At 46.0% G+C, this 27,089-nt stretch overlaps 1 protein-coding gene across 1 annotated transcript in view; it reads left to right on the top strand.

Annotated features, from left to right (window-relative positions):
• Positions 1–27,089, top strand: part of LOC147736764 (uncharacterized) — an 86,723-nt gene that overhangs the window by 53,468 nt on the left and 6,166 nt on the right. Inside the window, 1 exon segment of the mRNA XM_086952692.1 lies at positions 26–1,588. Coding sequence (XP_086808818.1) covers positions 26–1,588 — 1,563 coding nt within the window.

A 27,089-nucleotide genomic window follows, 5' to 3' on the forward strand; every position in this document is an offset into this window, starting at 1 on the left:
TTTCAATGTTTTTTCTATTTTGCAGAACAACAATCACATCTAGAAAATATGAATGGGAAAGAAAGCCACAAAGGTTCCGGAGGCAAGATGAATTTTACTCGAAATATCTACTTAAGGAAACGGCGCAGAATGCACATGAAGGAGAGACGCTTTGCTTGTAATGTGTGTGAGGAAGGATTTATCAATGAGACACTTCTTGTGAGGCACAAAAAAGGACATACCAGCCTCAGGCCATATCACTGCGAAACGTGTAAAAAGTGTTTCACTCAAAAGGGAACTTTTTTACAGCATCAAAGAACACACACTGGAGAGAGGCCATATCACTGTACTGTATGTTCCAAGAGCTTCCCTCGAAAGAAAATTGTTCATGAGCATCAATGCATACACTCAGGAGAAAAGCCTTATCACTGCACCATGTGTGAGAAGAGCTTCAGTCAAAAGGCAAATCTTCTTCAGCACCAAAGAAAACACACAGGGGAGAAACCTTATCACTGCACCATGTGTGAGAAGAGCTTCAGTCAAAAGGCAAATCTTCTTCAGCACGAAAGAAAACACACAGGGGAGAAACCTTATCACTGCACCATGTGTGAGAAGAGCTTCAGTCAAAAGGCAAATCTTCTTCAGCACCAAAGAAAACACACAGGGGAGAAACCTTATCATTGCACTGTGTGTTCCAAAACCTTTTCTCAGAAGGGGAACCTTGTACTGCATCAAAGAACACACACAGGAGAGCGGCCTTATCACTGCACTCTGTGTTCCAAGCGCTTTGCTGATAAGGGAACCTTTGTACGGCATCAAAGAACACACACAGGAGAGAGGCCTTATCACTGCACTTTGTGTTCCAAGCGCTTTGCTGATAAGAGATCCCTTCTCCAGCATCAAATTGTACACACAGGAGAGCAGCCTTATCACTGCACTGTGTGTTCCAAAACCTTTTCTCAGAAGGCACACCTTGTACTGCATCAAAGAACTCACACAGGAGAGCGGCCTTATCACTGCACTCTGTGTTCCAAGCGCTTTGCTGATAAGAGATCCCTTCTCCGGCATCAAATTGTACACACAGGAGAGCAGCCTTATCACTGCACTGTGTGTTCCAAAACCTTTTCTCAGAAGGCACACCTTGTACTGCATCAAAGAACTCACACAGGAGAGCGGCCTTATCACTGCACTCTGTGTTCCAAGCGCTTTGCAGATAAGGGATCCCTTGTACGGCATCAAAGAACACACACAGGAGAGAGGCCTTATCACTGCACAAAGTGTGCCAAGCGCTTTGCATATCAGGGATCCCTAATACGGCATCAAAGCATACACACATGAGAGAAGCCTTTTCACTGCACTGTGTGCGAGAAGAGCTTAAATCAAAAGTCAAGTCTCGTAACACCAAACACACTGGAGAGAAACCTTATCACTGCAAAGTGTCTTACAAGCTCTTTTCATCAAAGTGCACACACAGGAGAGCTGCCCTATCACTGCACAGTGTGTGAGAAGAGCTTAACTGGTAAGGCACATCTTATACGGCTCCGAAGTTTACACTCCAGTGAGAGGCCTCATCACTGCACTGGGTGTGAGAAGAGCTTTACTCAAAAAGGTACATATGCAACGGCACCAAATAATACACACTAAACAGAACCCTATCACAGTTTATGCCAGGAACTTCACTCAAAACGAACGTTTCTACAACACCAATTAATACAAACAAGATACATCCATTTTCACTGTAACAATCTTATGTCCTGCTTACCCAAAAGTAGGATTTACTAGAATGTTGTAACTTAGTGAGGGCTTATAGTCTTACATTCCTAATGGCCAGTGTTCTCAGTAGGGAGCGTGCATTTAGTGTAATAACCCTGAGTGCGCAAACTCCGTTGCGAAGCGCATACACTTCAAATATCACTGAGGCACCATTTGCAGCTCTTGCTTTTAAAAAGCGAGCAGCATAGAAAAAAAGATCTCTTGCGTGAAGGAGCACAGAGAGCAGATCTTGGGCCTAGCAACATACCACCGTGGAAGTGGGGAGAACGAGCAGCATGGCTCTTAAACTGCAGTGTATCGGGTCACCAGTTGTGCAGCATGTTTCTTCTTCGCATGCTGTTTGCTGCACTAGTTTCTGAGAGAGGCTGCAGGGCTTTACAGGCAGCAGTGGCTGTCCGGGCATGATCCGCGCCTTGCAGATTAATTTATTTTAAAAGTCCATCCACTAATTAGTATTGTTCGGTATTTAGGGGAACGATGTACGGCATACTGATGTTTAAGTCCCAGCTCAAAGTGTTCAAAAGGCATGCACTTCGTGCATAATGGAAGTCATTTCTGACCCTGCCGCAAGCATGCTAAGGCATATGTGCCCCCAGTGACACAGCATCATTAAGATGAGCCATTTCCCGGCCTAGACCTGGGCTCTGTAATTGCAGCTCTGGTCACCTGTGAAGCGTGATTGCGAGCAGCCGTACAACAATGTAAGGAGACTATGATCGGTAACCAATCTCATCCTTGTGTTATTCCTTTATAAATGTGCTGAGTCTGTCTCACTGCTAGTTGATTCTATTGTACCAACAGATTATAGGATTAATTTAAAGGGTTCATTTACCACCTCTCTCACGCCATTACATGAGGGCACAGCCGCAACGCTATCACGCCGTCTTACAAAACACACACTAAACTACTACTTACATGTCACAACAACTTTTAGCTCACAGCTAGGGCTCTCAGCACAGCCCCCTATTCACAGATGCCAAAGTCCCAACAAATCGAAGCCCGATGCTCCTCTGTAGCGCACAGAGGTACTCGCCTCTCGGAACGGACTGGCTTCCATCTTCAGGCCAGGTGCTGGTCGCTCTTTGTAGTGCCTGATTACCGTTGGAGTTGCAGAAAGAAAAGTGGGCTCTTTTCCCTTTCCTTCATACCGTTTACCACATATGTTTAAGAGTTAGTAGTTCAACTATGGTTATTGCAGATGTATGTAGACATATTTTCCTTAATAAATCCTGCTGTATCTTGCATTACAATGGGTTCGAGTCAGCATTCTGTGCATTTAAGATCCCCTCCTATAGGGCTCACATTTATGTTTTTTGTCACTCTATAAGCTCTACAGCGCTCAGGCTTCGGTAGTGAAGAGTGCTGCCGCAACCAACTGAAAAGCAGCTAACCCAATGAGCAGCCCCTTATCTATGAGTGCCGCCAGGTATAACTTGATTTACCTCTTGTAAGGAGTAAATACTGTGTCCAGACTGATTTTAAAAATTTCTTTTTTCATCCCAGTCCTTTTTTGCTTTCCTCATTCGAAGAATGCAAAATAAAACAAGACTTAGGGCAGGATGTACTAGCATCAGGAATACCGATTTCCTATTTGCGATTCTCTATGAGTCGCAATTTGGAAATCGGAATTCCTAATGTATGAAAGCAACTCTTTTGAGTTTCATTAGCAATTGCTAGCGAGATTCAAAAATACCTACCTCATGCATATTAGTGAGGTAGGTCGCAATTTGAGACCCATTAGGAATCACAACCATCACAAAGATGGCAGCCTGTTACGGTCAGCAGACCACCATGTCTATGATTGGGTTTTACTAAAGCAATCTGTTTATTTTTTTTTAATGCAGCCCAATTTCCTTAAAGGAAAATGGGATGCATTTAAAAAGAAAAAAAATAAGCTTTTCTGTTTTAATTTTCTAAGAGTAGACAGTGGGGGCCGTGGGACAGCCGCCTGCTCTTAAAAATATTTGTTTTCCATTCTTCAAAGGACCCCTACCTATTTGCAAATGGGTTACCACCTCCTTCAGGGAGTCAGTAAAATTTGACCTTAATTTGGTCGCAAAACTTTCATACAGACATTCAGATTCAGTAATTGGAAGAAATGCAGTGAACACGCCCCTTTTAAATACCAAATCGCAAACACTAATTGCAAGTAGGTAGCGTGTTACTGAATCACAATTTGTATTTGGTGCATTTGTAAAAGCATTTTTGTGGTTGGGCGTTTCTGACTGCAAAAATGCTTTGTACAAGTGGCCCCTAATGATTTACTCCCCCAGCAGCAGAACTAGCCAATAGGGCACTAAACTAATGGTGCAGCGCCAGCTTTGCACGTGTGCAGCAAAAGCGGTGGCATGAGCACTGGCACAGGTTTGTTTTTTTAAAACAAATGAATCACTGCAAGCATTCATTTATTTGTGCTCCTCATGATTGCAGATATCTCTTTCAGTCTTAGGCTTGGAGATAATATTTTGATTGAAGTCCATGTTCGTGTTTTCCCAGCGGACGGCAGATGCTCCTGCTGTTCTTGGTCCATTCACCACACACTCCTGCTGGTGCTTGCTGACTCTTCATGCTTCTGTGCGCTTTACCATTGGTGCAGCAGGTGCAGTGGCACGGAGCCCAGGGCTGTGAGGGGCCAGTGGAACCTTGTAAATTACTGTATATTAGCAGCCCAACAACAGTCAAATTGGTGATTTTCTTTGATTGCACCTGAGCTCATGGCATCCTGGTCTTTCCACAAATATGCATAAACCCGAGCTGGGCATCACTGCTAGCGCTGATGGAGGGCTGTACGCTTTGGAAGGAGAGTCGATCTCTCAGGACCATGCTCAGATAAAATGATCATTATTACGACTCACTGCACTGTGACGCCTGAGCAGAAGGAACCCTTCGTCTACCTCTTCTTGGTTCATGCAGGACTTCATTCTGCCTAAAATAAGTTTCCAGTAAGATTCATTTAACAACACAGTTTGCTTCCTAAATGCAACAGCAAAGTTAGATTTTAGAGGGATGAACAGCACATAGGATTATACCTGCAAGCGTTTTGGAAATACAAACAGACACACACACACACGCATCAACCCTTTTAAGAATATCCACACCTTATGTCCATTATACTCAGGGAGGGGACGCCTTCACAAAAGAAGGGTGTTGCATCTTAAAAGGCTTCAAGCCTGTGCTCTGCATGCTGCAGATTTCCGCAGTGGATGCGTTAACCATCTGCGCTACCTTACATGCTTACTAAGACACAGGAACAATGCTGTATGTGTGTCAATTGTAACTGAGGATCAACAAACGTTTTGGTTTAGAGGGCCGCCTTAACCTTTTTGTTTAGTAGTAGTGCATTTCATGTTCACTGTGCTGCGGCTCATCATTAACAGTCCACCGAAAAGAAAATACACTGGATGGTGGCCATAGGTGACTGGATGGCCACCAATTGTCTGAAGCTTAATTCAGAAAAGACCGAAGTGGTCATTTTTGGTCACCTTTCTCCTGGCTGGTCATCAGTCTGGTGGCCTACATCTTTCGGAACGCCTCCTAGCCCATCTCTTTAAGTCAGGAATCTTGGCGTCACCTTCGATATGGGTCTTAACTTCATGGCGCATGCCAATAAAATTGCAGCCACGGCTCACATGAAACTTAAAATGATAAGGAAAATCCTACCTTTTCTACCGGATTCAGTCAGGAAAACTCTGATAAGTTCATTGGTGTTGTCCGCCTTGGATTATTGTAACGCCCTCTTCCTTCATACCCAAAATCGAGTGACAAACAAGATGCATTCAATTCAAAACGCAGCAGCCCGGCTGCTTTCGGGACTTCCAAAATTTGCACCTGTCTCCAACACCATCAGGAAACTTCATTGGCTCCAGATACGCAGTCGAATTAAGTTCAAATCGCTGTGTATTGTCTACAAGGCACTTAACAATCAAGGCCCCCACTTTCTTAAACATAATCTTGTACATTACATACCAACTTGTGCTCTCCGCTCCACCCATCACAATCATCTAGTAGTACCACGCACTAGAACAGTCACCTGGGGCGATAGACGCTTTTTGGTTGCCGCCCCAAAACTCTGGAATTCCCTACCCTCTTACATCAAGACTAGTCCATCCCTGCTAATATTCCGTAAACAACTCAAGACTTGGTTGTTTGACCAATAGTTAGGAAGGTTCCGTTGGTTCTCCTGGATGTTGACCTATGCCCTCAGCCAGCGCCGAGACGCCTACGGGTATTCGCCGCGCTTTAAAAATTACAATAAATAAATAAATGCGTGACACGTTATTTCATCCTGCTTTACCTTAGAGGATTTGTGTTTCCAAATGTTGTGTAGTAGTATAGTATGCAACACATGACACATGTGCAGTGTATACTGTAAACTGTGCTGCATCCCGGTGTTCTATTGAGTAGAAATTGTGGGTGTGTGATTATGATGGGATGTGATTGACCGCTCTGGATTTGCTCAGGAATATTCCTCCGATTCCCAACCTTTACTTTGTAAAAAAGATCTCCCATCTTTGTTACCCCTTGCGTTTGCAGGGCAGTTTTCGTATTTGTTTCCAGTACTAACGAGAGCCATGTGCACCATTCCAGTTTAACATGCGGGAATACAAGAGTGTGCCCCTTGTTTATCTCACAAGCTCCACTGTGCATGTGATGTAGTGTTCATTAGATCAAAGACTCCAATTTGGCAGGTTGCAGCCTTGAAAGTTTCTGTGGGAGTGTGTGGGGGTGTGCGTCGTCTCTCTCCAAGCACTGATTAGGCAGATCGTGTGGGCCATGAATCCAGAAGTAGGTGAAGGAGCTTTGCACCACTTTATAGTACAATTCTAGGTCTGGCGCATTAAGACCCCCCATGTCATAAGGTAGAGTGAGGACCTCCCACCGAACCTTTGGCTGCTTTCCCGTCCATGCTAATTTAGTAGGAAAACTGCATAATGTCGCAAAAATCGCTTTAGGCAGAATAGGTATGTTCAGAAACAGAAACCTAGGGAGGACTACCATTTCCATAAGAGATATGCGCCCAATGAGAGAGAGTGGTAGTTTGACCCAGCGGTTCACATCTTCTAACATTTGTATTGCCTTACCGTAGTTCTCAAGTATGACTATTGCTGGTTCTGTATGAATCTGCATTCCCAAATACCGTACTGCTTCTGTCGTCTATCGTAAGGGGAATTCCAATACTGGTGGTGTCGTGGATGGGGGTAAGTGGAAAAATGATGGACTTATCCCAGTTAACCTTTAGCTATGAAAGACCCCCAAATCGTACCACTTCTCTTAACATAAGCGTAAGATTCTTCCCTGGTTCCCGAACATACAGCAACATGTTGTCAGCGTATGCTGATATGACTAGTCTGTATCTCGGGGATCGCAGCCCTCTGTGACCATGATATTCTCGGAGCGCGCACGCCAGCAGCTCCACTATAAGAGCGTATAGCAGGGGCAATAGTGGGCAGCCCTAACGGGTGCCTCTTGTAATCAGACTTTGGGACGTGGTTATTGCACCAATATGAATACGTGACACCTGTTTGTTGTGAAGTGTCCTAACCAATTGTTGAAATACTTCTCCCACTCCAATCCGTCTCAAGTTTGCACTCATTAATACCCACTCGACTGAGTCAAACACCTCTTTGGCATCCAAAAAGACTGCTGCCTCTTCTGTTTCGGGATCCAGTACCTGTACTGCTCCCAGCAGCGCCCTAAGATTAGTATGCAGACTCCGAACCAGGACAAATCCCGACTGCTCTGGCCCCACCACCTTTGCTAATATCAACGCCAGTCTTTTGGCAAGTACTTTACCGTATATATTTGCGTCAACATTTAATAACGATAAAGGCCCACAGGAGGAGCAGGCAATGGGAGGTTTACCAGGTTTAGGTATTGCAACTATAAGGGCCTCGCGCATCAAAGGGGTATTTTTCCGGTCTGTACCATTTATTCATAGAGCCTGACTAAGTGTGGTATCAGGACATCTTGATATGCTTTATAAAAAGCCACAATTAGGACATCCATCCCCGGCGCTTTCCCATATTTCATACCCGCTGGTGCGGCACGGATCTCCTCCGGTTCCAGCGGAGCCTTCAGATGCTCCCTCGTCATTTTAATGTGCTCTATATAGTCATTCATGGCTGCCTCATCTGGGGTTATTTATGACATATTGAACTCAGCATAGTATTTGCCAAATCTCTCGGCTATATGGTTCGGCTCATGTAGGGGTTTGTCATCTTCATCTAACACGTCCAAAAGAGTCTCTACCTCTCTCCTAGGGCGCATCTTTGCCCCTAGCATTGCCCCTGGGTGTTTCCCTTCTCCTTATGCTCTGGCTACCACATACAGTCCCATATGCTGAAACTCCTAGGCTGCTATTTCATTGTACTCTTCTAGTATAACCTGGATGTACCTTAACGTTTGTTTATCTCCCAACCACTGATGTTCCGTTTCTAGCTTCGATATTTCTTTTTCTAGGAGTGTTCACCTCCTCCGGAGGGATTTTAGTACCCCTAAGTGCTTTGATATAACCATACCCCCGATATAAACTTTGAATGTTTCCCAGACTTCAGCAAATGTATCCACAGAGCCTACATTGTCTGAGAAAAACTCGCTTATTAGCTGGCTCAATTCCACTTTAAAGGCGGAGTCTAGGAGAGAGTACAGTGGGAATCGCCAAGTAAAGGCAGAGGTCTGGCATTGTCAGAGCTCCATGGTCAATATCACTGGCGAGTGATCCGAATATGTATGGGGGAGAGGTTCACGTTGGGTAACCTTAGGGACTAGGCTCTTAACCCCTTCGCTGCGGCGGCTATTCCGCCGCAGCGCTAAGGGGGAGGCGGGGCCGCGCGGCGGTCCCGAGCTCGTGACGGAACCGCTCCGTCCCAGCCCTAAGGTGAACTGTGCTTGTGACGGAACGGTTCCGTCACGGACCCGCCCGCCCATTAGAACGTTAGCGCAGGCGCGGAATTCGCGCCGCGCAGGCGCAGCGATCGGGCCGTGACGGAACTGTTCCGTCACCAGCACAGCCCACCCGAGGCTCGTGACGGAATGGTTCCGTCACGAGCATTGGAGGGGTTAAAGATTGACCAATAATCTATCCTAGTGGGTATGTCATGTACGGTGGAATAGTGCATATGCCCGCCCCCAGTATTTGAGCAATGTCTCCATATATCCACTATTCCCAAGCAGTCCATTATATCTGTGATAGTTTTTGCAGTCTCTGCGGGTCGGGGTAATAGATCTATCCTTAGCAGGTTCCAGGAGACAATTAAAGTAGCCCCCCCCCCCCAAATCCGAGGCAGGCCATCGTTCTGGTGCAGGTAGGCGCCGATGGTGTGGTAAAACTGTGGGTCATCATAGTTAGGACCGAAGAGTCCAATCAACAGGACTGCCACGCCTTCCTTATAACAACGGGCCACCACAAATCTACCACTTGGATTAATGCGTACATTTTCTATCGTCACACCTGCCTTATTTTCAGCCCAGATGAGGACTCCCCTAGGATGTGAGGTAAATCCAGATGCAATAAATTGACATGTACTCATTTCGCCCTGTTTCTCATTGGCTCAAAGTCTGGTTGAACAAGGGTACCACCCTAAATAGAGAAAGCCTAAGGGATTGTACGGCTCTGGACCATGCCCACTACATTCCTTGGTTAAAATACATCCAGGATGGATAAAAGACTCCTGGTAGGGCCGATCTCTATAGTAATCCGAATTCAAAGAAAGAAAATATCTTTTTGGGCCAAGGAGACTTTTTTTAGACAGCGGCTGGTGAACAGGGAAGAGCGTGAGTTAATGAATCCCAGTGTACGTCAATATATTATTCTTAAGACGTCCCCACAATAGAACCGTATCTCGTAGTCTTCCCAAAACGCATAACCATTTTTTATTAACTGCTTAACCACTGTGGCAATTCCGCAGCGGTTTTGCGTAGTGGGCGCGGCGGCGGCGGCCAACGGACGTGCGCAGCACTATGAAGGTAGTGCGCTCGATGGCCATTGGCCAACGCCAGCAGCGAAGAGGTTATCAAGATTACGTTTTGATTTATTTCACCTTCTCCTCGCCCACCCGTGGGGGAGTAAAAAAGGCGAGACTCTGTTGCCATGTGGTTGCGATGGCAAATCCCCTAAGGATATTACTCATTTTTAGGTCAAGCAGACCTACATTCAATGCGTAAGCATTGATTGCGTCTGCTTCAGACCTATTGTCACCCGTATTTAGGAATGAAGACACGACTCAGATGCACGCTTTTGCAGTCTCAGTTTTGACCACGGGAGCGCGCTTCTGAGCCGCGCTTGCGCAGACTAACTCGCTTCCCTCGCATGCATTAACGGCGCACACACACAGACACAGCCAGCCCCCACCCCTTTGCACGCACACACACACACAGGCGCGCGCACACATACACACGCTGCCGCCCCCCACCCCCTGCACACACACACACACAGACATGCACGCATACACACGCCGCTGCCACCCTCTACCCCCCCCACACACACACACACACCACCCCCCTTACAACTAAGCCTTACTCACCGCATCGCTGCAACTCCGTTCTGACTTCTGCAGCCACCGCGGGGCATCAACTCCGTGGGCGCGGGCTTCGCGGAAAACGGAAGTCCCGCCCCCCGACAGGCGTGACGCTCCCGAACTTCCGTTATCAGGATGCGCACGCTCGCAGCTTGTTTTTGTTGCAGTCATGTCTCGTGGTCCTAGGGCTATGTGGGAGTACTGAGGGGATCGGGACACGCGCATTCACCACGTCCAGTTACGCGCTGTGCCCATCTCCTATCTCCCTTCTCGCTACAGCATGCACACGGTACGTGACAATGGCGAGGCGGACAGCACCTCACTCTTTCACTATTACACACGCTGCTGTACAAGTGCACGCTGACAATTCCCGGACCCAACAATATACGGTCCTTAACAACAGTGAGGCGGGCAGCGCTTAACGCTTTCACTATCACATTGCCAGCAGTCCCACTCACCGGGCTGCTGTGCATAGACTCCGTTCCTCTACTCCCTTGCGCCCACGCTCTCTATTTACCATGCACTCAAGTATTGCCAGAAACACTGTGTTTGCTTGAAAACTCTATGCTTCTCACCGTCGTACACAATCGCAAGATGTCCTGCACGCTCACTACCTTACCCTCTAACCCGGACTTGCCCACTCACTTTCTCTGCTCTACTTCTCACAAATTGCTTTCCAAATCAGCATGCCGCTCTCCACACGCTTGTAGTATGCCAAGCTCTGCAGTGAACTCTCACACTGTGCCTTGCACTGTCTTAGCCTCTCACATTCGCCGCCGTGCATATTTATAATACAGTACTTGTTTGTTTTATTTTCATTTCGCGGCCGATTTATTTTTTTGGGCGGCCGCCAACGCTTGTTTGACTCGTTTTCCCGAGGGAAGGAGCAATAAATCAGCGACTATGGTGGTTTGGGGCATTTCCGCTCCAATCTTTGCGTTGATTTTTAATTTTGTCACACCGTGTGTGCAGTACATTCAACTAACCTGTGTGGAAACTAAATACCTAGTTGTACATGTTCTTCCTTAAAACAAATTCCTTTTTTACAGACTAAACGAAGGTACATAAAATGCTGTTTAAAGTGTCTAAATATTGAAGTATATCCTGTGCGCAGCGCACTGTTCCAGTATGTAAAGATATTTCTGTGTTTAGACTGTTTTAACGGATTTGATTTTCTTTTCTTAACGGTTCTGCCTATTTTAGCGAAGTCGACCTATGCTTCTTTTTAAGACATTGTTAAGAAGTAGCCACAGCAGAAAGGCAGTTTGTCTCGCAACAAAACAATATAAAACAAAGTCTAGACACATGTCGGCTGGTTGCATAAAAAAATAATTTGGTTATTAAGTCCAAAGCATTGCGAGCAGTTCAATAAATCTATTCAATTTTGCGCATTTCAAAATGTAAATTGCATCTTTCCTTGCTCTCGGTTTTAGTTACTTTTATTTTTCGATTGTTCCCCTTCCAAAGAGTTTGCTTTACATGCTCATGTATAATCCGCACATACCAGGGTAATCAATCGTACGCTAGTGTTTTCCACCTCCCATATGCCTGTGATGATGACAGTTATATCAAGAATGGCCATAATATTTCATTAATTGGGTACCATTGTGCCACTGCCACCATGCCAGGCATGCTCATTTTATTATAGGAATGCTATGCAATAAGCTTGCTGTGCCCTGTAGCACATTATGCCAGCAGTGGGCCCCATAATTCCACAGATGCAGGACATACATAAGTCAAGAAACACTACCTGTATTCCATGGACTAGATATTGCCAGTGATGGGTTCCATTATTCCAAGTAGGAGCATAGTTCCAGCATGACCACCTTTATCCCTGGGGTGCCCTCATCCAGCAGGACGTGTACAGACTTTTTACAAATTAATACTGTTCTACCAGGGTTTGGCTCATTCTTCCCATAAGCATTCATAGTCTGCCTAGAGGTCTCCCAATTAAACCATGGGTGCTCCAAAACAAGTTATAAAAACCTGCAGTCTGCCAAGAATTGTGACCATTATGCCAGTAGCACCCCCATCATAATAGAAGTGCCTGCTCTTAGTAAATACTAACTTTGCCTCAGGGGTGGCACCACGGATGCCATAGTTGGCTTCCGCATGCTTTGTCTGGAGGTAAAAGTAAATTTTATCTGACATCACACGAGGCGCAGATGCACTTACACATAGATGCGCATGCGCGCTTCCACGCGTAGATACACTCATTCATGAGCACACACAAAACACACACTCCCTCCCAGTGCAGCAGCCTCTTGGGATCCTGCCATTATAGACCCTAAACTGATACAACCAAGCATGACAATGTACATCCAGCAGTATATGGCCAATTGGTTAAAGAAACCCGATTATGATTGGTCATTTGTTTCGGACACTGCATTGTCAATCAGGCTGCAACTGTGACAATGGTCACGTAAATACAACACATATTGCAATACAAATGCTTTAGGTGTCAAATTTGCGAAAGTTATAACTATTGGCATTGTAAATGACAAAGCTATTAATTTCGCTATTTTCAAAACAAACACATAAATAAAAAATGTGTCATTTACAATACCAATCGCTCAAACTTTCCTAATGCGAGACCTATTGCATTGCAAATGCTTGTTTAATGTTTTGTAGTTATTATGAGGTGCCGAGGGAAATGTTTGTAATCCCCGTTTTAAAACAAGCTAACTTTACGCAAGTGTGCCCTGCTTTTACCTTTTTAGCCATGCTTTCGGGGTCCACTTTATGGCACGTTCTTAGCTTTTTAAAGGTAACAGTTAGGCTTAGATCTAGCTGCGACTTCATTTCATATATGATGTAGTCCTGAAAGTGTTATCATTCTTGATTTTTGTATATGATGTAGATACGTTTTTATGTACTTTTTTTTATCTACTTTATAATGAATTGTAACCATTGACCAAAGATAATTATGGACGGGATCCGGACGCTACAATGTAACTTGGACTTTTATGTTTTTTATACAAAAGCTGAATTAAGTATTCTGATTGATTGATTGATTGATTGACCTTGCAATCTACGTTGCGTCAATTCATCACTATTGGGGGCGGTGCATCTCCTGTAATATTGCTCCATCTACACTGTAGCGTTTCAGATATTCTATCACCTTCCGTATTATCCTGTGGTCATTCAACCCTCTAAAATTCCATGTATGGAGTCTAATCTGTGGCTTTGTGTGTGCATCAATCATTCCTTTTCTTGTATCTTCCATGATCTCAGTGCTTTGTGTGCTGGGCAGTTAGGACGGCCCGGGACCAGGGTTCGATTCCCGGCGCGGCAGGTTTCTGGACCAGGGTCAGCGGACTCGATAATTCTCTCGCCTCGGTGCCCACTCTGATCAGCGATCACACTCTGCAACTCTGGGCATTAGCTTGCCTCATCTTCACTAACGGCCCCACCAGACCGCCGGGGATGCCTGGTCTCACCCTGGAGATACCCATTAAGGGACCATCTCTCAGGGAAGCCAGGAAGGATTTCGCAGCGGTCGAAGCGCCTTGGGACCCTACGGGTAAGTAGTGCGCTCTATAAATGCCTATACATACATTTTACCTAACAAAACTAAATAGACAATAACAACCCCGTTATGGATCCCACCCACGCTATACATTCCCAACCTTTTCATAACATCTCTACGACCCCCCATCCCCCACCAAATGTCCTTCCCGGTAACTTAAAAGTACTGTAAACTATACAAGGTGGTGCACACATGAGGGCGGGTGTTGCTCCGTCTCCACTCTTCCCTAATCCCAGCCTTCATGTAGACGCTATCTATCAAGGTTTTTAACTTTGTGTGCACAAACAACATTGCTTGGTTCCACTTGTTAGCTAAGCGTTAAGAACATCAAGGGCCAGTTTAGATAATCGAGTCCTTTCCCTTCAGAGGAGTTCTATCCTTGCCTCCTCGTCTCCATTGCACCCAAGTATAACCATGCGCAGCATCTACATGGTTCCGTACCATCTTACTAATAATCTGTACATGTAGATGCATAAGAAGTTCCAATCTTCTCCTCCCCACTAGGTGAACACTTTCACAGCCGTCTCTCAGCAAAGGATAAAACCATGGAGTGCTGACATTGTTTGCAGTGCGCTTCGCTCAGTGCCACATGGTGATCTCATATCCCAAACTTAGCAGGGGAGTTGGGGGCAGCTCTGATGTTACCATCAACTCATTGCTCCTCTAGGTCCGGAGCGTCATTATCTTCATTCAAATTACCTTTGGTGAGGTCACTTTTGTCTTTAACTTTTCCTTTTTGCTTAAGGAACTGGAGTGCTGTCTTGGGATCCATAAAGAAGAGAGTCTTCCCCTCATTTACATTTCTGAGCTTAGCGGGATACATCATGCTATAGATATATGTGTATATATATAACTCTCGCAGCTTTCTCTTCACTGGTGCAAACTGGCAGCAAGGTTCCTGCACTTGCTGCGTCAAGTCGGGATGAATAGATTACTTCATGCCCTCATGGCGCAGTGTCCGAATCTCTCTGGCCTTCTGCAGTGCTGCATCCCGATCCCTATAGTTTTTTGTATTTAAATCTTTTTATTGAAACATAACAGCTCCATCAAAATACACATCAGATAGCAGTGGAAGTTCATTGGTAAAGTTACAATACACAGATACAAAAACCGTTTGGCGAAATCCATTCTGGCCTACCCCCACAGCGTACCCCTTGCGGAATTAAATATTCTATGCGTAGGCACCCTTACCCTCCCTGTCTAGACCCCCCTCCCCGATCTGTGCCCCTACCCATCCCTCCACCCCCTCCCTGCTTCGTGACCATTCCCTCTTGCAACCGTGAGTGGGTGGTCCCCCAGAGAGTGGGGTTCATTAAATTCACGCAGAGCGTGTCGACCAGAGGGGAAATTCCAATAAGGGCCTCCCTCAAACCCAGTGGTGATCCATCTGGGGTATTCAGCCAGTCCCCCCTGTATCGTCTCCATGCCAGCCATATCTTCTCCCATTTCTTGGGGCAGCCCCGGCTATTATAAATAACTTTCTCTGCCCTTTGGCACCAGTCCAGGTCCCGCTCCCATTCATCCACCGTTGATGACAGGTCACTTCCCCCAGAGCCGGGCTATGTTCCTCTTGGCCACCATACTTGCAAGAGCTAGCCATATCTTGCCCCACTTGGGCCCGGTAACGTCACTCGTCACCCCCAGAACGTGCCATCGGGCCTCCAGCAGCACCTCTGCCCCAATCACTTCTTCTATGATTTCTTTCAGTCTAACCCAATACGTGCGGATTTTGGGGCAGTCCCATAGAATATGAAAGAAGGTGCCCTCCTCCCCGCAACCCCATAAGCAGAATTGTGAAGCCGCAAACCCCATCTTATATTGCACCATCCGTGGGGTGTAAGACCTCATCGTCTTCCAATAGGCCAAGATCCAACTCCCATTTTTCCCTCAATGGTCCCAGTGTGTCCGGAAGGTTATTAATGAGCTTTTTATAGGTAAGGGAGATAGCTTTATCAATCATAGGGTCAAACAGTAGCCTATCCTCCAGTGGGACATACTCAGGTAGTTGTTTCACCTGCGTCAGATGTGCGTGTAAAGCGTGTTTTATTTGTTGGTAGTGCAAGAATTCACCATCACCCATATGGAACTCCGTCTGTAGGGTCGCGAAATCCACCAATTTTCCCCTCTTCCATACGTCCCCCAGCGTGTCTATGCCTATCAGACAAATAATTTACTCTTAATTTCTATGCAGGTAAGTACTTAATCAATAATAACTCAATCGGAAATGAAAGAAAACAGCGTCCGTGGTGTTAGAGTTCTTAGGGGTTTTATTCCTTAAAAAGGAATGGTCAAGACCAAATTATCATGTTCCGAACACCACACAGGGTGTCAGAAGGGATAGAGCGCGCTACATTTTATTAACAGTACATAGCTTATATACTTATTTTGCATCATTGGAAACAGTATAGAAGGCGTAACAGCAGAGAGAAGACAAGATAACAGTATACACGTGGTACATGTGCGTAATCAAGAGACGTGAACTAGAGGTGTGTTCTAGAAACGTCACAGGTAGGTGTCACCAAAGGGGTGGCACCAACAGAAAATGTTGCAATGTCAGCAGAAATCGGAAACTTGGATGCGCGCGCAGCTGCATGACGTGTGCATGACATGGAGTCGGAGGGTGCTGGGGACTTGACATTTGCACTGACGGAAAGAGACAGAAGTCTGGCATGTCAGATCAACTTGTGCTTCTATCATATCTGATATCTGATGTTTAGGAACTAAGCTATCTGGGCGGAAAGGTCTCTGGGGCAGAAGCTATTCTATACTGACTGTGAGTGCGTGTATAAGCGCCTGAATGTCTGTAAGAGAAAAGTGGGGCACGGGGCCTTCCAGGGGAGCATGGCAACAGAAGCTATGAATTACTTGAATTAGTTGCATAGAGACAGGTCGGCCCTTTGGCCCTGTAGCTGAGGAAGGATGTTTACTGGAGCTAGCAGGCAGGAATGTATTTTCGGGGAGGGAAACAGATAACTCGAAGGTTATAGTCAATCTTGGCAGGCAGCAGGCTGAGCCGAGCGCGAGGGGCCGCGCTGAAAGTAAGTCAGAGTTCACGAGTACAGGGGCTGCCTGGGCAGAGATTCTCGGAGTCAGAAGCCAGAAAAGAGGTTCGGTGGCAGAGATTCAGGGCCTACTTCAGCCAGAGCTGAAAAACGTAGGAGTACACTACAAAAAGACGTTGGCATAGCATACTTAGGAACGGACCACTCAACCCATTCATGGTGGGTCTGAAAGAGGACATGTTAACGGTGGACGCAAATGTATTTGCGTCTTCATAGCTGGCACAGGAGGGAAGTTACATGCACTTTAACTCGTACATGGAGACGGTGGGGTACTCGCTAGGGAACACAACTCGACCATAAAATTCATATTTCCTCATTCCCTCCTTGTTCCCTACGGACCCTTCATGAAATATCGATCCTCATGAATCGATCAGTTTGTTCTTGTAACATTATATGTTCATCTTTCTTTCTTTGACGATTTGAGAGACAACTGGAATGTTCAATGCAGGAAGTGGCACACAGTCCACATATTGCCGGTCCACATTGTAGACACAGGCAGCAACTGAATACTATGACTAGGCCAAAGCCTAGGAAGGATAGGATCTTCCATCCCCAAGCTGTTAACGTTGTCCAGAACCAACCAGACCAAGTCCAGGTGCCTGGATTCTGATGTATCTGATTTGCAATTTTATGCAGACGGGTAATAGCTTGATAGACAGATGGTGCATTTTGTGGGATGAAAACGCAGCAACTTGACCCGATGACCTTACAGGCTCCACCTCTATCTGCCAAGATGACGTCAATAACAAGACGATTTTGAAGGACAACAACCCGCATAGCAGATTGCTCCTCTGTTAAGTTACCTAAGGCGGAGGCAGTTTCATGTACTACTGCTTCAAGTGTTCTAGTTAATCTACGTATTAATTTACTGTTTTGGACAGGTCCTAGAAAGAAAAAGAATCCTTTATTGAAATCAGTGTACTGTTCCCATGCCGTTTCTGTGTAGTCGACAAGTGGGATATCTCTTCTGGATCTATTCTTGACTAGATTCGTGTTTCTATGGTAATCAGGGGGAGCTAGAAAAACAGGTGGCAGAAGGAATGCAATATAACGGGTACCATCCCAGTCTGGAGGCAGACGTATGTATGCGGTATGACCACAAACAAAATAAGAGTGACTGATAGCTTTGAAAGACGATTTACCCTGATCACTGAATTCGACCACAGTAGTGCATTTACTATGACCTACGTGTACTGAACCTTTCTTTCGGACACACAATTCACCTGTGACTGGTAATACTAACATATGGGGCAGAACTGGAGCGGCTTCGGATTCAACAGTAAGGATCATGAGACTAATTGTGTAGTTACCTAATCCATATACTTCATTTTCTAGATCAGTTCCTATTCGAGTAGGGAGTCCCTCCTTGTCAGGGTAACAGACATCTAACAGAACTGAGTTCAAGTTTCCCCAAACCCAGCCTCCATCGAAAACAGCAAAATCAGGATCTAAGGAATTAATTATTTTAAACCATGCACCACAGGAGCCATTGTGAGTGAACGGGTACGGAAAGAGGGGCAGAGCTCCCTTGTAATTCTGGTAGGGAGGGAGTCGGCCACATATCCAGCAGTCTGTAGCATTATTTGTCTGATGAGAGTGGTGTAACATACTAATGAATGTGTTGTTACGCAGCGCAAGTCTGTAAGAGAGTTCATGTGCAGGTAATTCACTAAAAGTGTGTTCAGCAGATACATTGTAAGCATATTGTTCACGCCTGAAAATAGGCCAATAGATGGGTAGCAGAATGCTGGCAATAATAATTAGAACACTTAAGAAAAACATTATTAACAACGTCACTATACAGTGACTACGCAGGGATTTGCAGTATGTACGTTTCTTTGCTTCTCTCTCTCTCTCTCTATCTCGATCTAGGGGATACATGTCAGAAACTATTTAACCGATTCACCTAGGGGAGGACTTAAACAATTAAACTGTCTGACTTGCTAGATCGGAGTTTCATACGATATTGTTCTTGGGGAGTCTTTTCTCGTTCGGTAACGGTAAAGTCACTTTGTTTTATACAGTCTTTAGTGGGGGTGGACGAGTCAGAGTCCTGTTTTAGTTCGTTTTTTAGTTCATTGCAAAGCTTGATGTGACTCGTGTGGACCCACCCCTTTCTCCCCTCTATCTTCACGGCGGTCCTCGTGGTGAGAAGAACGGTCTTCGGGGACTTCCGGCGGGGCTCCAGCGGACTTTTCCGGTCGAAATTCCGGACGAGTACCAGATCCCCAGGACGGACCTCGTGCGGCTTTACATCAGTGTTGTCAGGGAAAGCTGCGGCAACCTGTGAACGACATGATTGGAGTGCAGACATCAAGGAGGCAAGGTAATCTGTCAACATATTGCAATCAACATCAGTGATTTTCTTCGGAATGGGCGTCCCCCACATATTCGGTGGTCTGCCAAAGACCACTTCGTACGGGGATAGCCCTGATCTCGAGTGGGCGACCATTCTCATGTAGAATAGTGCCACGGGCAGGGCGACTATCCAGTCGACCCCTTTGTCCTGACAGATCTTTGCAAGACGTAATTTTAGTGTCTGATTATGCCTTTCTACAAGGCCTGCTGCTTCGGGATGTCGGACACAATGGAACTTCCACTGGTATCCTAGCAGTAGAGAAACTTCTTTCATTAATGCAGATGAGAATGGCTGACCGTTATCTGAGTATACGACACGAGGCAAGCCGTATCGTGGGAAGAATTCACGAACCAGCTGCTTGGCAGTGGTCGGAGCAGTGTAATCTGATACTGGGTATGCTTCGGTCCAGCGGGACAGAGCACAGACAACTACGAGAACATATTTAAAACTTCGACAGCGGTCCATCTGGATATAATCCATCTGGAGGACTTCAAAAGGGTGATCGGGAGGATGAAATCCACCTTGCTCTACAGGGACGCTTTTACCTGGATTGAACTGACAACAGATCATGCAAGTACGCACTTTCTGTTTTGCTGCTGCTCGTAAGTGTTTGTTGTACCAGAGGTTCTGTAGACTGTCTAACATCGCTTTCTCTCCTAGATGTGCCGGGCTATGTGCTGTATTTATCATGACTTGAACCATTGAGTCAGGGAGAAACCATATAGATTTTTCCTTCGTTATCCAACCTTGATCTGTCTGAATCCCTCCTAGTTCAGTCCATTTCTTTATTTCATCTGGAGTAGCATGTGTCTGGATATCAATTACGTCTAGGGCGGGATCTCTAACTGTCATACACTTTGTCGGTACTATTGTCTTTGTCACATCAGTAATCTGGGTGTGAGTCAGTGCTGTATGTTTTGCTGTCTGGTCTGCCAGGTCGTTACCCTGGGACACAGAATCTGTAACTTTAGTATGTGCTTTACACTTCATGACTGATATGCCCGAAGGCAAATGTATTTGAATTTGAATTTGAATTTGAATTTGAATTTTGAATTTGAATTTAAAAGCATTTGTTTAGCGCGCTTATACCCAGCGGTTTCATGGCGCTGAAGGAGCTATTACCAGCAACAGCAACAACAGGGACAGATTAGGCATCAAAAGCTCTGGAAAAGAGGAAGGTTTTGAGATTCTTCCGGAACTCCAAATAGGAGGTTGCGGATCTAAGGGTCATAGGGAGGGAGTTCCAGAAGACAGGTGCGAGGACCGCAAATTTCGCCCCGCCTGCTTTCTTTTTCTTAAAGCGAGGGGTGGCCAGGAGTGCCATGTGGGTAGAGCGGAGTTCTCTGCCCGGAAGGTAAGATTTGATGGCCGAGCACATAAACTCGGGGGCAGTGCCCATTCTAGCCTGGAAGGTGAGGCAACCTAGTTTAAATAAGGCCCGCTCCCTCACAGGTAGCCAGTGCAATGATTTCAGCAGTGGGGTTGCTCGATGGTATTTGGGCAGCCCATGGATCAGGCGGGCAGCCTGATTTTGCACTAGCTGCAATCGGTGTATGGCATAGGCCGGTGCGCCGTTGTAGATTATGTTCCCATAATCGAGGCGCGAGAGCACCATTGCCATCACAATTATTTTCAGTGCCGGAAGGGAAAAGAAGCGGGATATCTTTCTAATTATCCGGAGGGAAAAGATGCAGGAGGAGACCACTGAGCTCACCTGGGGGTTTACAGATAATTGGGGATTGAGAAAGATACCAAGGGTTTTAACTTTAGGGACCGGGAGGGGGGGGACACCAAGTGAAGGGGGCCAGAACGAAGGGGACCAGGGACTGCAACCACCTCCTGTCAAGACCAACTCTGTCTTGTCAGGGTTGAGTTTGAGGTGGTTGCTGTTCATCCAATCTTGGATGAATAACATGACGGTTTGAAAGTTTTGAACAGAGGAAGCAGAGTGAGAGAGATTAAAGATAAGCTGGAGGTCATCGGCGTAATTAAACACCGTGACCTCAAGCTGCTGTAGTGAAGAGATAAGGGGGTAGATATATAAATTAAACAAAAGGGGGGATAAGGAGGAACCCTGAGGGACGCCACACTCCACCTTTCGTGAGGAGGCAGTAAAACCAGTGAGATGAACAGCCTGTGCCCTGTCACACAGGAAGGAATTAAGCCAGGAGAGGGCAGAGCCCTCTATGCCCGCCGCCTTGACACGAGTGAGAAGGATGGAGTGATCCACCGTGTCAAAAGCGGCGGACAGGTCCAAAAGAACAAGGGCTTGCGGGAGGTTGATGTCAATACCCTCGCGGAGTCTGTCCATCACTGAGATCACCACCTTCTCTGTGGAGTGCAGAGGTCGGAAGCCCGCCTGGCAAGGGGAGAGGCACTGATTTGCCTCCACATAAGTGCTCAGGGTACTCGTGACGTGGGTTTCTAAGACCTTTCCCAAATAGGGTAGGAGGGAAATGGGGCGGTAATTGGCAGGGGACAGGGGATCAGCGCCATTTTTTTTTAAAATCGGGATAATGACTGCTGATTTGTGGGAGGGAGGAACCACACCATTGCTTAGTGAGTCATTAAGGAACGTAAGAGGAGGGGTGGGACAGGCCGAGAAGATCTCTCTTAAAACATGGGCGGGACCAAAATCCAAAGGGGAACCCGACTTCACCCGTCGAAGGAGGGGAAGGAGGGAGTCCTTGGTCAGCAGTGGAATGCTAGCCAGTTTGGAAATAGAAGGGGGAGGGGATGGGTTAACAAAGGTTAGAGAAGGAGGTGGTATATTGATTTTTATCTGTGCGACCTTCTCAATGAAAAATTCGTTCAGCGAATCGCAGAGATGTTGAGAGGGAGGGACTGTTGTCGTGACTCTGTTGGATGCTGCCAGTTCATGGACGGTAGCAAAAATCTCTTTGGATTGGGACTCTGCCGCTAAAATCCTTCCTGAGTAGTATTCTGTTTTAGCCTCAAGAATGCCTTTTTTGTAAATCTGTAAGGCAGAGTGGTATGCGGCTTTCAGTGAGGGGCTGTAGGCTCTCCTCCAAGCTCCCTCAGCTCTTCGTGCCGCTAGTTTTTTCACCTTAAGGTCAGAGTGGAACCACCTATTTGCTGCATGGGCTCGCTTGACCGTAATCCGCCTCAGGGGAGCGAAATCGTCACCCGATTTAATCAGCCAATTATTGATGGATTCCAATTGGGCTGAGGCTGCAAGGCCTGAAAGGTCAGGGCTGGACTCGGACAAGGACGAGCAGAGAGACGGCATGTCTGCTTTGCCCCATTTCCTAATCCAAGTGTTCTTGGGGAGCAGGGGCTTAGCCTCAGGGGATAGTGCAAGGGAAAAGGAAATGAGGGAGTGGTCCGACCAGAGGCAGGGGGAAATGGTGGGGGGCGTTGTGGGGACATTTAGGGCCCAGATTTGGTCCAGTGCATGACCATGAGTATGAGTGGGGCTATGAATGTGAGGTACAAAGTTAAGGCTAGTCATAAGGTCAGTAAAATCTTTGGAGTAAGAGGTTTCGGCGGGATCGTTGGGCCAGTAATTAAAGTCCCCTAGGACTAAGACTGATGAATTATTTATCACCAGTGTCGCCAGGAGATCTTGAAAATTAGAAATAAAGGATGAGGTGGTTTGAGGAGGGCGGTAAACAAGGACGCAGGTCAAAGGGGTTTGGTAAGAAGTCGAGCGTGCTACCAAGTAGTCAACTTCAGGGATTATAGGAAAGGGAAGGGTCTGAAAGTGCAGGTCAGCACGAGCTATCAAGGCTACTCCTCCGCCCAACTTGCCCTCAGGCCGATCTGCTCGAATGGCAGAATGTGAGGGGGGCAATGCAGCTAGGACATTGCTTCTAACAGTGCTTGAATGAGGGGACCGTGTTGAATCTTGGCCCCATGAGAGGTCAGGAAACCTCGTTCTTGCCAGAGGACTCCGAAGTCGTGTACAACTCCGAATGCATAACGTGAATCTGTGTATATGTTAACATTTCTGTTTTTGGCTAGAATACAAGCTCGGGTCAGAGCGATGAGCTCTGCTGCTTGAGCAGACAGTGTGTCAATACGATGTGTTTCTTTAACTTCAGTTTCAGTGGTCACGGCATACGCGGCCACTAATTCTCCTGTACTTGTTCTCATGCATGAACCGTCCACATAAAGTGTCAGGTCTGGATTTGTCAATGGAACATCTGTTAAATCTCGTCTAGGCTTTGTTACTGCATTAATGATTTCTATACAATCATGTGGGGCTGGATCCGTCATAACTGTTGGTAACAGTGTTGCGGGGTTCAAGATACTGCAGCGTCTGATTTCTATGTGTGGCTGGAATAGTGTTAATTCATAACCTGTCAGTCGTGCTATAGTCAAGTGTTGAGTCTGGGTTCTGTTTAACAAAACCTCTACAGAATGTGGTACTTGAACTGTTAACTGATGACCTAAAACAATTGAATCACTCTGTCGGATTGCTAACGCTGTTGCTGCTACAGATTTTAAGCACGCAGGGAGTGCCTGGGCTACTGAATCCAATGTACTTGAAAAATAAGCGCAAGGCTTATGTGAACCTGCTTGATCTTGGGTGAGGACAGACAACGCTGTACCATCACGTTCTGTAACGAAAAGTGTAAACGGTTTGCTGTAACATGGTGTCGCTAAAACTGGTGCTTGACATAAGGCTTTCTTTAATTCTTCAAAAGCTTGTGTGTGTTCCTGAGTCCAAGGGAGGGCAGTCGAAGTTGCTGCCTCCTGTGTCGTTAACTGAATGAGTGGTTTAGCTAGAAATGCATACTGGGGAATCCATTGTCTGCAGTACGAGGTGAGGCCTATGAAGGCCCGCACTTCCTTTTGTGTCTGGGGTTGCGGCATGTTTACAATTAACTGAATGCGATCGGGAGTGAGCTGTCTCCCCACTTTGGACAGCAAGTGACCCAAGTACACAACTTGCTGAACACAGAATTGTAGCTTCGAAGGAGACACCTTGTGCCCCTTGTCGGCCAGGAAATGTAAAACTGTCAGTGATGCTTCTTCACATTCGGGCTCACTTCGTGCGGTGATCAGCAGATCATCGACGTATTGCAGTAAAGCGGTGTTAACTGGCATTTGAATGCAGTCTAGTTGTCTTTTCAGTGCTTGACTATAGATGCTGGGGCTTTCTGTGAATCCTTGAGGTGCGCGCGAAAATTTGAAACTGCGTCCATTTAAACTGAATCCGAAGAGATATTGGCTCTCTGGATCAATAGGCACGCTGAAGAAGGCGTTCTTGAGATCAATTACAGTAAAGAACGTTGCTTCTGAATCAATGGCAGCCAATAGGGATGAGATATCGGGGACCACAGGATACTGTGGAATAATGCATTTATTTAATTCTCGAAGATCAATCACCAGCCGATATACTGGCGGTGCATTGGGATCTGTACGTTTAAGAATCGGAATGATGGGTGAATTACAGATATTGGAGTCGGTCTCGACGACCACTCCTTGGGCAATGAGCTCGTCAATGATTTTCAGTAAAGCCACTACAGCATCGGGTGGTAACTTGTATTGTCTGATTCGGGGTAATACAACACCTGTTTTGAGTGTAACACGGTATGGTGTGATATGCATGCAGCCTACATCAGTTGGGCCTTTTGCCCACAAGTAATCTGGTACATTTTTCAATCTGACATCGAATTCTCGCAAAACATAATGACCCTTGAAATCCCGCAGAAAGAGTCTAACCCCCTCCGGGGAACAGCATATTATAGCTCCTAGAGCCTTCAATGTTTTAATTCCTAACAGATTTTCTGGACATGATTTCGTGAGTAACAGGTCTGTAACACGTGATAATGGACCCACAGCCAGGGGAACTGGTTCTGATACCTCATTTACAATAGGCTGTCCTGAAAAACCCAGGGAAACATTCTGTGAGCCTGAGAGGGGTGCCCCTGGAACTTCATCATGACTGATTGTAGTGCGACTTGCCCCTGTGTCAATTAAAAACTTTCTGTCTTTTCCCAATACTTGACTGTGTACATAAGGACCTTCTTGATCTACAGGAATCTCAATAAGAGGCAAGCCACCTTCCCTCTCTAGGCTGTTTCATGTATATCGTGAATATTCGGGGTAAGCGGACTGGGCATATTGGTACATCTGCTGTGAAACTTGCTGAGTTGCAGCAATGGGCTGTGGCTGTGGTACTGCTACGGTCTGTGCTGGAGTCGAGGAAGCATGCATAGGCTGTGTACTCTGTGTATTCTGTGAAGACTGATGCTGGTTATGGTCTTGTCTAGGCGGATGCGGTCTTTCCTTAGTTTTACCTGTCGCTATGTTATGTTTCAGGACTGGGCATTCGTGTACGTAGTGACCTGGCTGCTTGCAATAATTGCATGTCCCTTTAACGGGAGCTGCAGTGTGACTGGTCTGGGTCGTACCCTTTCTGTGACCATCGGATGGGACCGTCTCAGCTACTAACATTTTCATCTTTGTGTCTTTCATGCGTTTTTGTTCCTGATCTTGTTCTTCTCTTATTCTGTTCTGATGATATTGTAACATTTGTAACATCTGTGATGGCGTATTTGCTTGCCATGTACTCTCAACCTTGTATACACGGTTTTTAACTAACGGTAGGGAATTCTCGACTAACTTTGATACAAAAAGATGCGGGTACGACTCGCTACTTGGCTGGAGGCCACTATTAATAATGAAACATTTCTCGAATCTTGAATAGAAGTCACTAGTATCTTCATCATGTTTCTGTTTACAGGACGAGATGGCGTCCCAATCTTCCTTTCTAGTTGTCAATAATCTGGGCAGGACCTGTACTATCAAACCTGGTAATGCTTTAGTTTTGTCCCCAAGGCCTAACCCTGGGACCCGTTTCTTTTCTTCGTCCTCTATTTCTGCCCAGGCAATCTTTGTGTCTCCCACCTCCCATTCCTTTTCCTTTAATTTCTCGAAGATACCCGTGGGTAATAGTACCTTTAACATTTTCATGATATCATCATACGTGTAATCCCCCATTAGTAACATGTCTTTAAGCTCTCTATGAAAACCTGCAGGGTCTTTATCATGGCATGGTACTAGTTTCTTCATTTCTAACAGTTCTAATTTAGTCAGAGGCGTGTGTACATACACGCGTTTCAAGGTTTTATCCTCACCCATAACAGGGTGCACTTCTCGTAAGGGGTTCTGACTTTCAATACTACCCCCGCATTGCATGTGGTACATTTTCCTTTCTAGAGGTGGGACGGGAACATATTCAGAGCTTACAAAGGTATCATATCTATGTCGTTGTTCTAGAATTATTTGAATTAATTTGGTACTTAAGCCTCTCCATCTATCCATCAGTAGTGCTTCTAGTGTTTCATGTAAGGGACCGGGATCAGAGTAATGTTTTCTGTATTTGATAAGAAGGTGCTGAATCATGTATACACCTGCTAATTTCTGTTCGTCGGGGGAGAGGTTCAGAAATGTCTGTGCCACTGTGTCATCATTATATATGTCTGCATTTTCGGCCCATGATACAGCTGATCGGGCTAGTTCTTGTTCATCCATAGAATTGAGTACATGGTACCCAACTCGATCTCGAAGCCTTTTATCAGTTTCCTGGAACTGATGCTCAGCAGAATTCGGATTTGTCAAGGCAGAGAAGAAAACTCTCTTGCTCTCTGGACGGATACCCTTCCTAAGGTAAGTTCCCTTACCTACATATGCTATGGTGCCTACATTTCTTTCGGATTCTTCCTGTTCTTCTTCCTCCTCGGAGGAAGCCTCTTCTTTCTCTTTCTCGTGTACTGCTATCACTGCTTTCCTAATCTTCCTGTACATAGAGGCTATGCAAGTCCCCTTGTCGTGTTTTCCTTCAGCTATATTTTGACCCCACTTGTTCAATGCATCTAATTCACTCTGATCTGTTCCGG

This window comes from Lissotriton vulgaris, chromosome 1_2 (genome assembly GCF_964263255.1).
Source record: "Lissotriton vulgaris chromosome 1_2, aLisVul1.2, whole genome shotgun sequence".
Lineage (NCBI taxonomy): Eukaryota > Metazoa > Chordata > Amphibia > Caudata > Salamandridae > Lissotriton > Lissotriton vulgaris.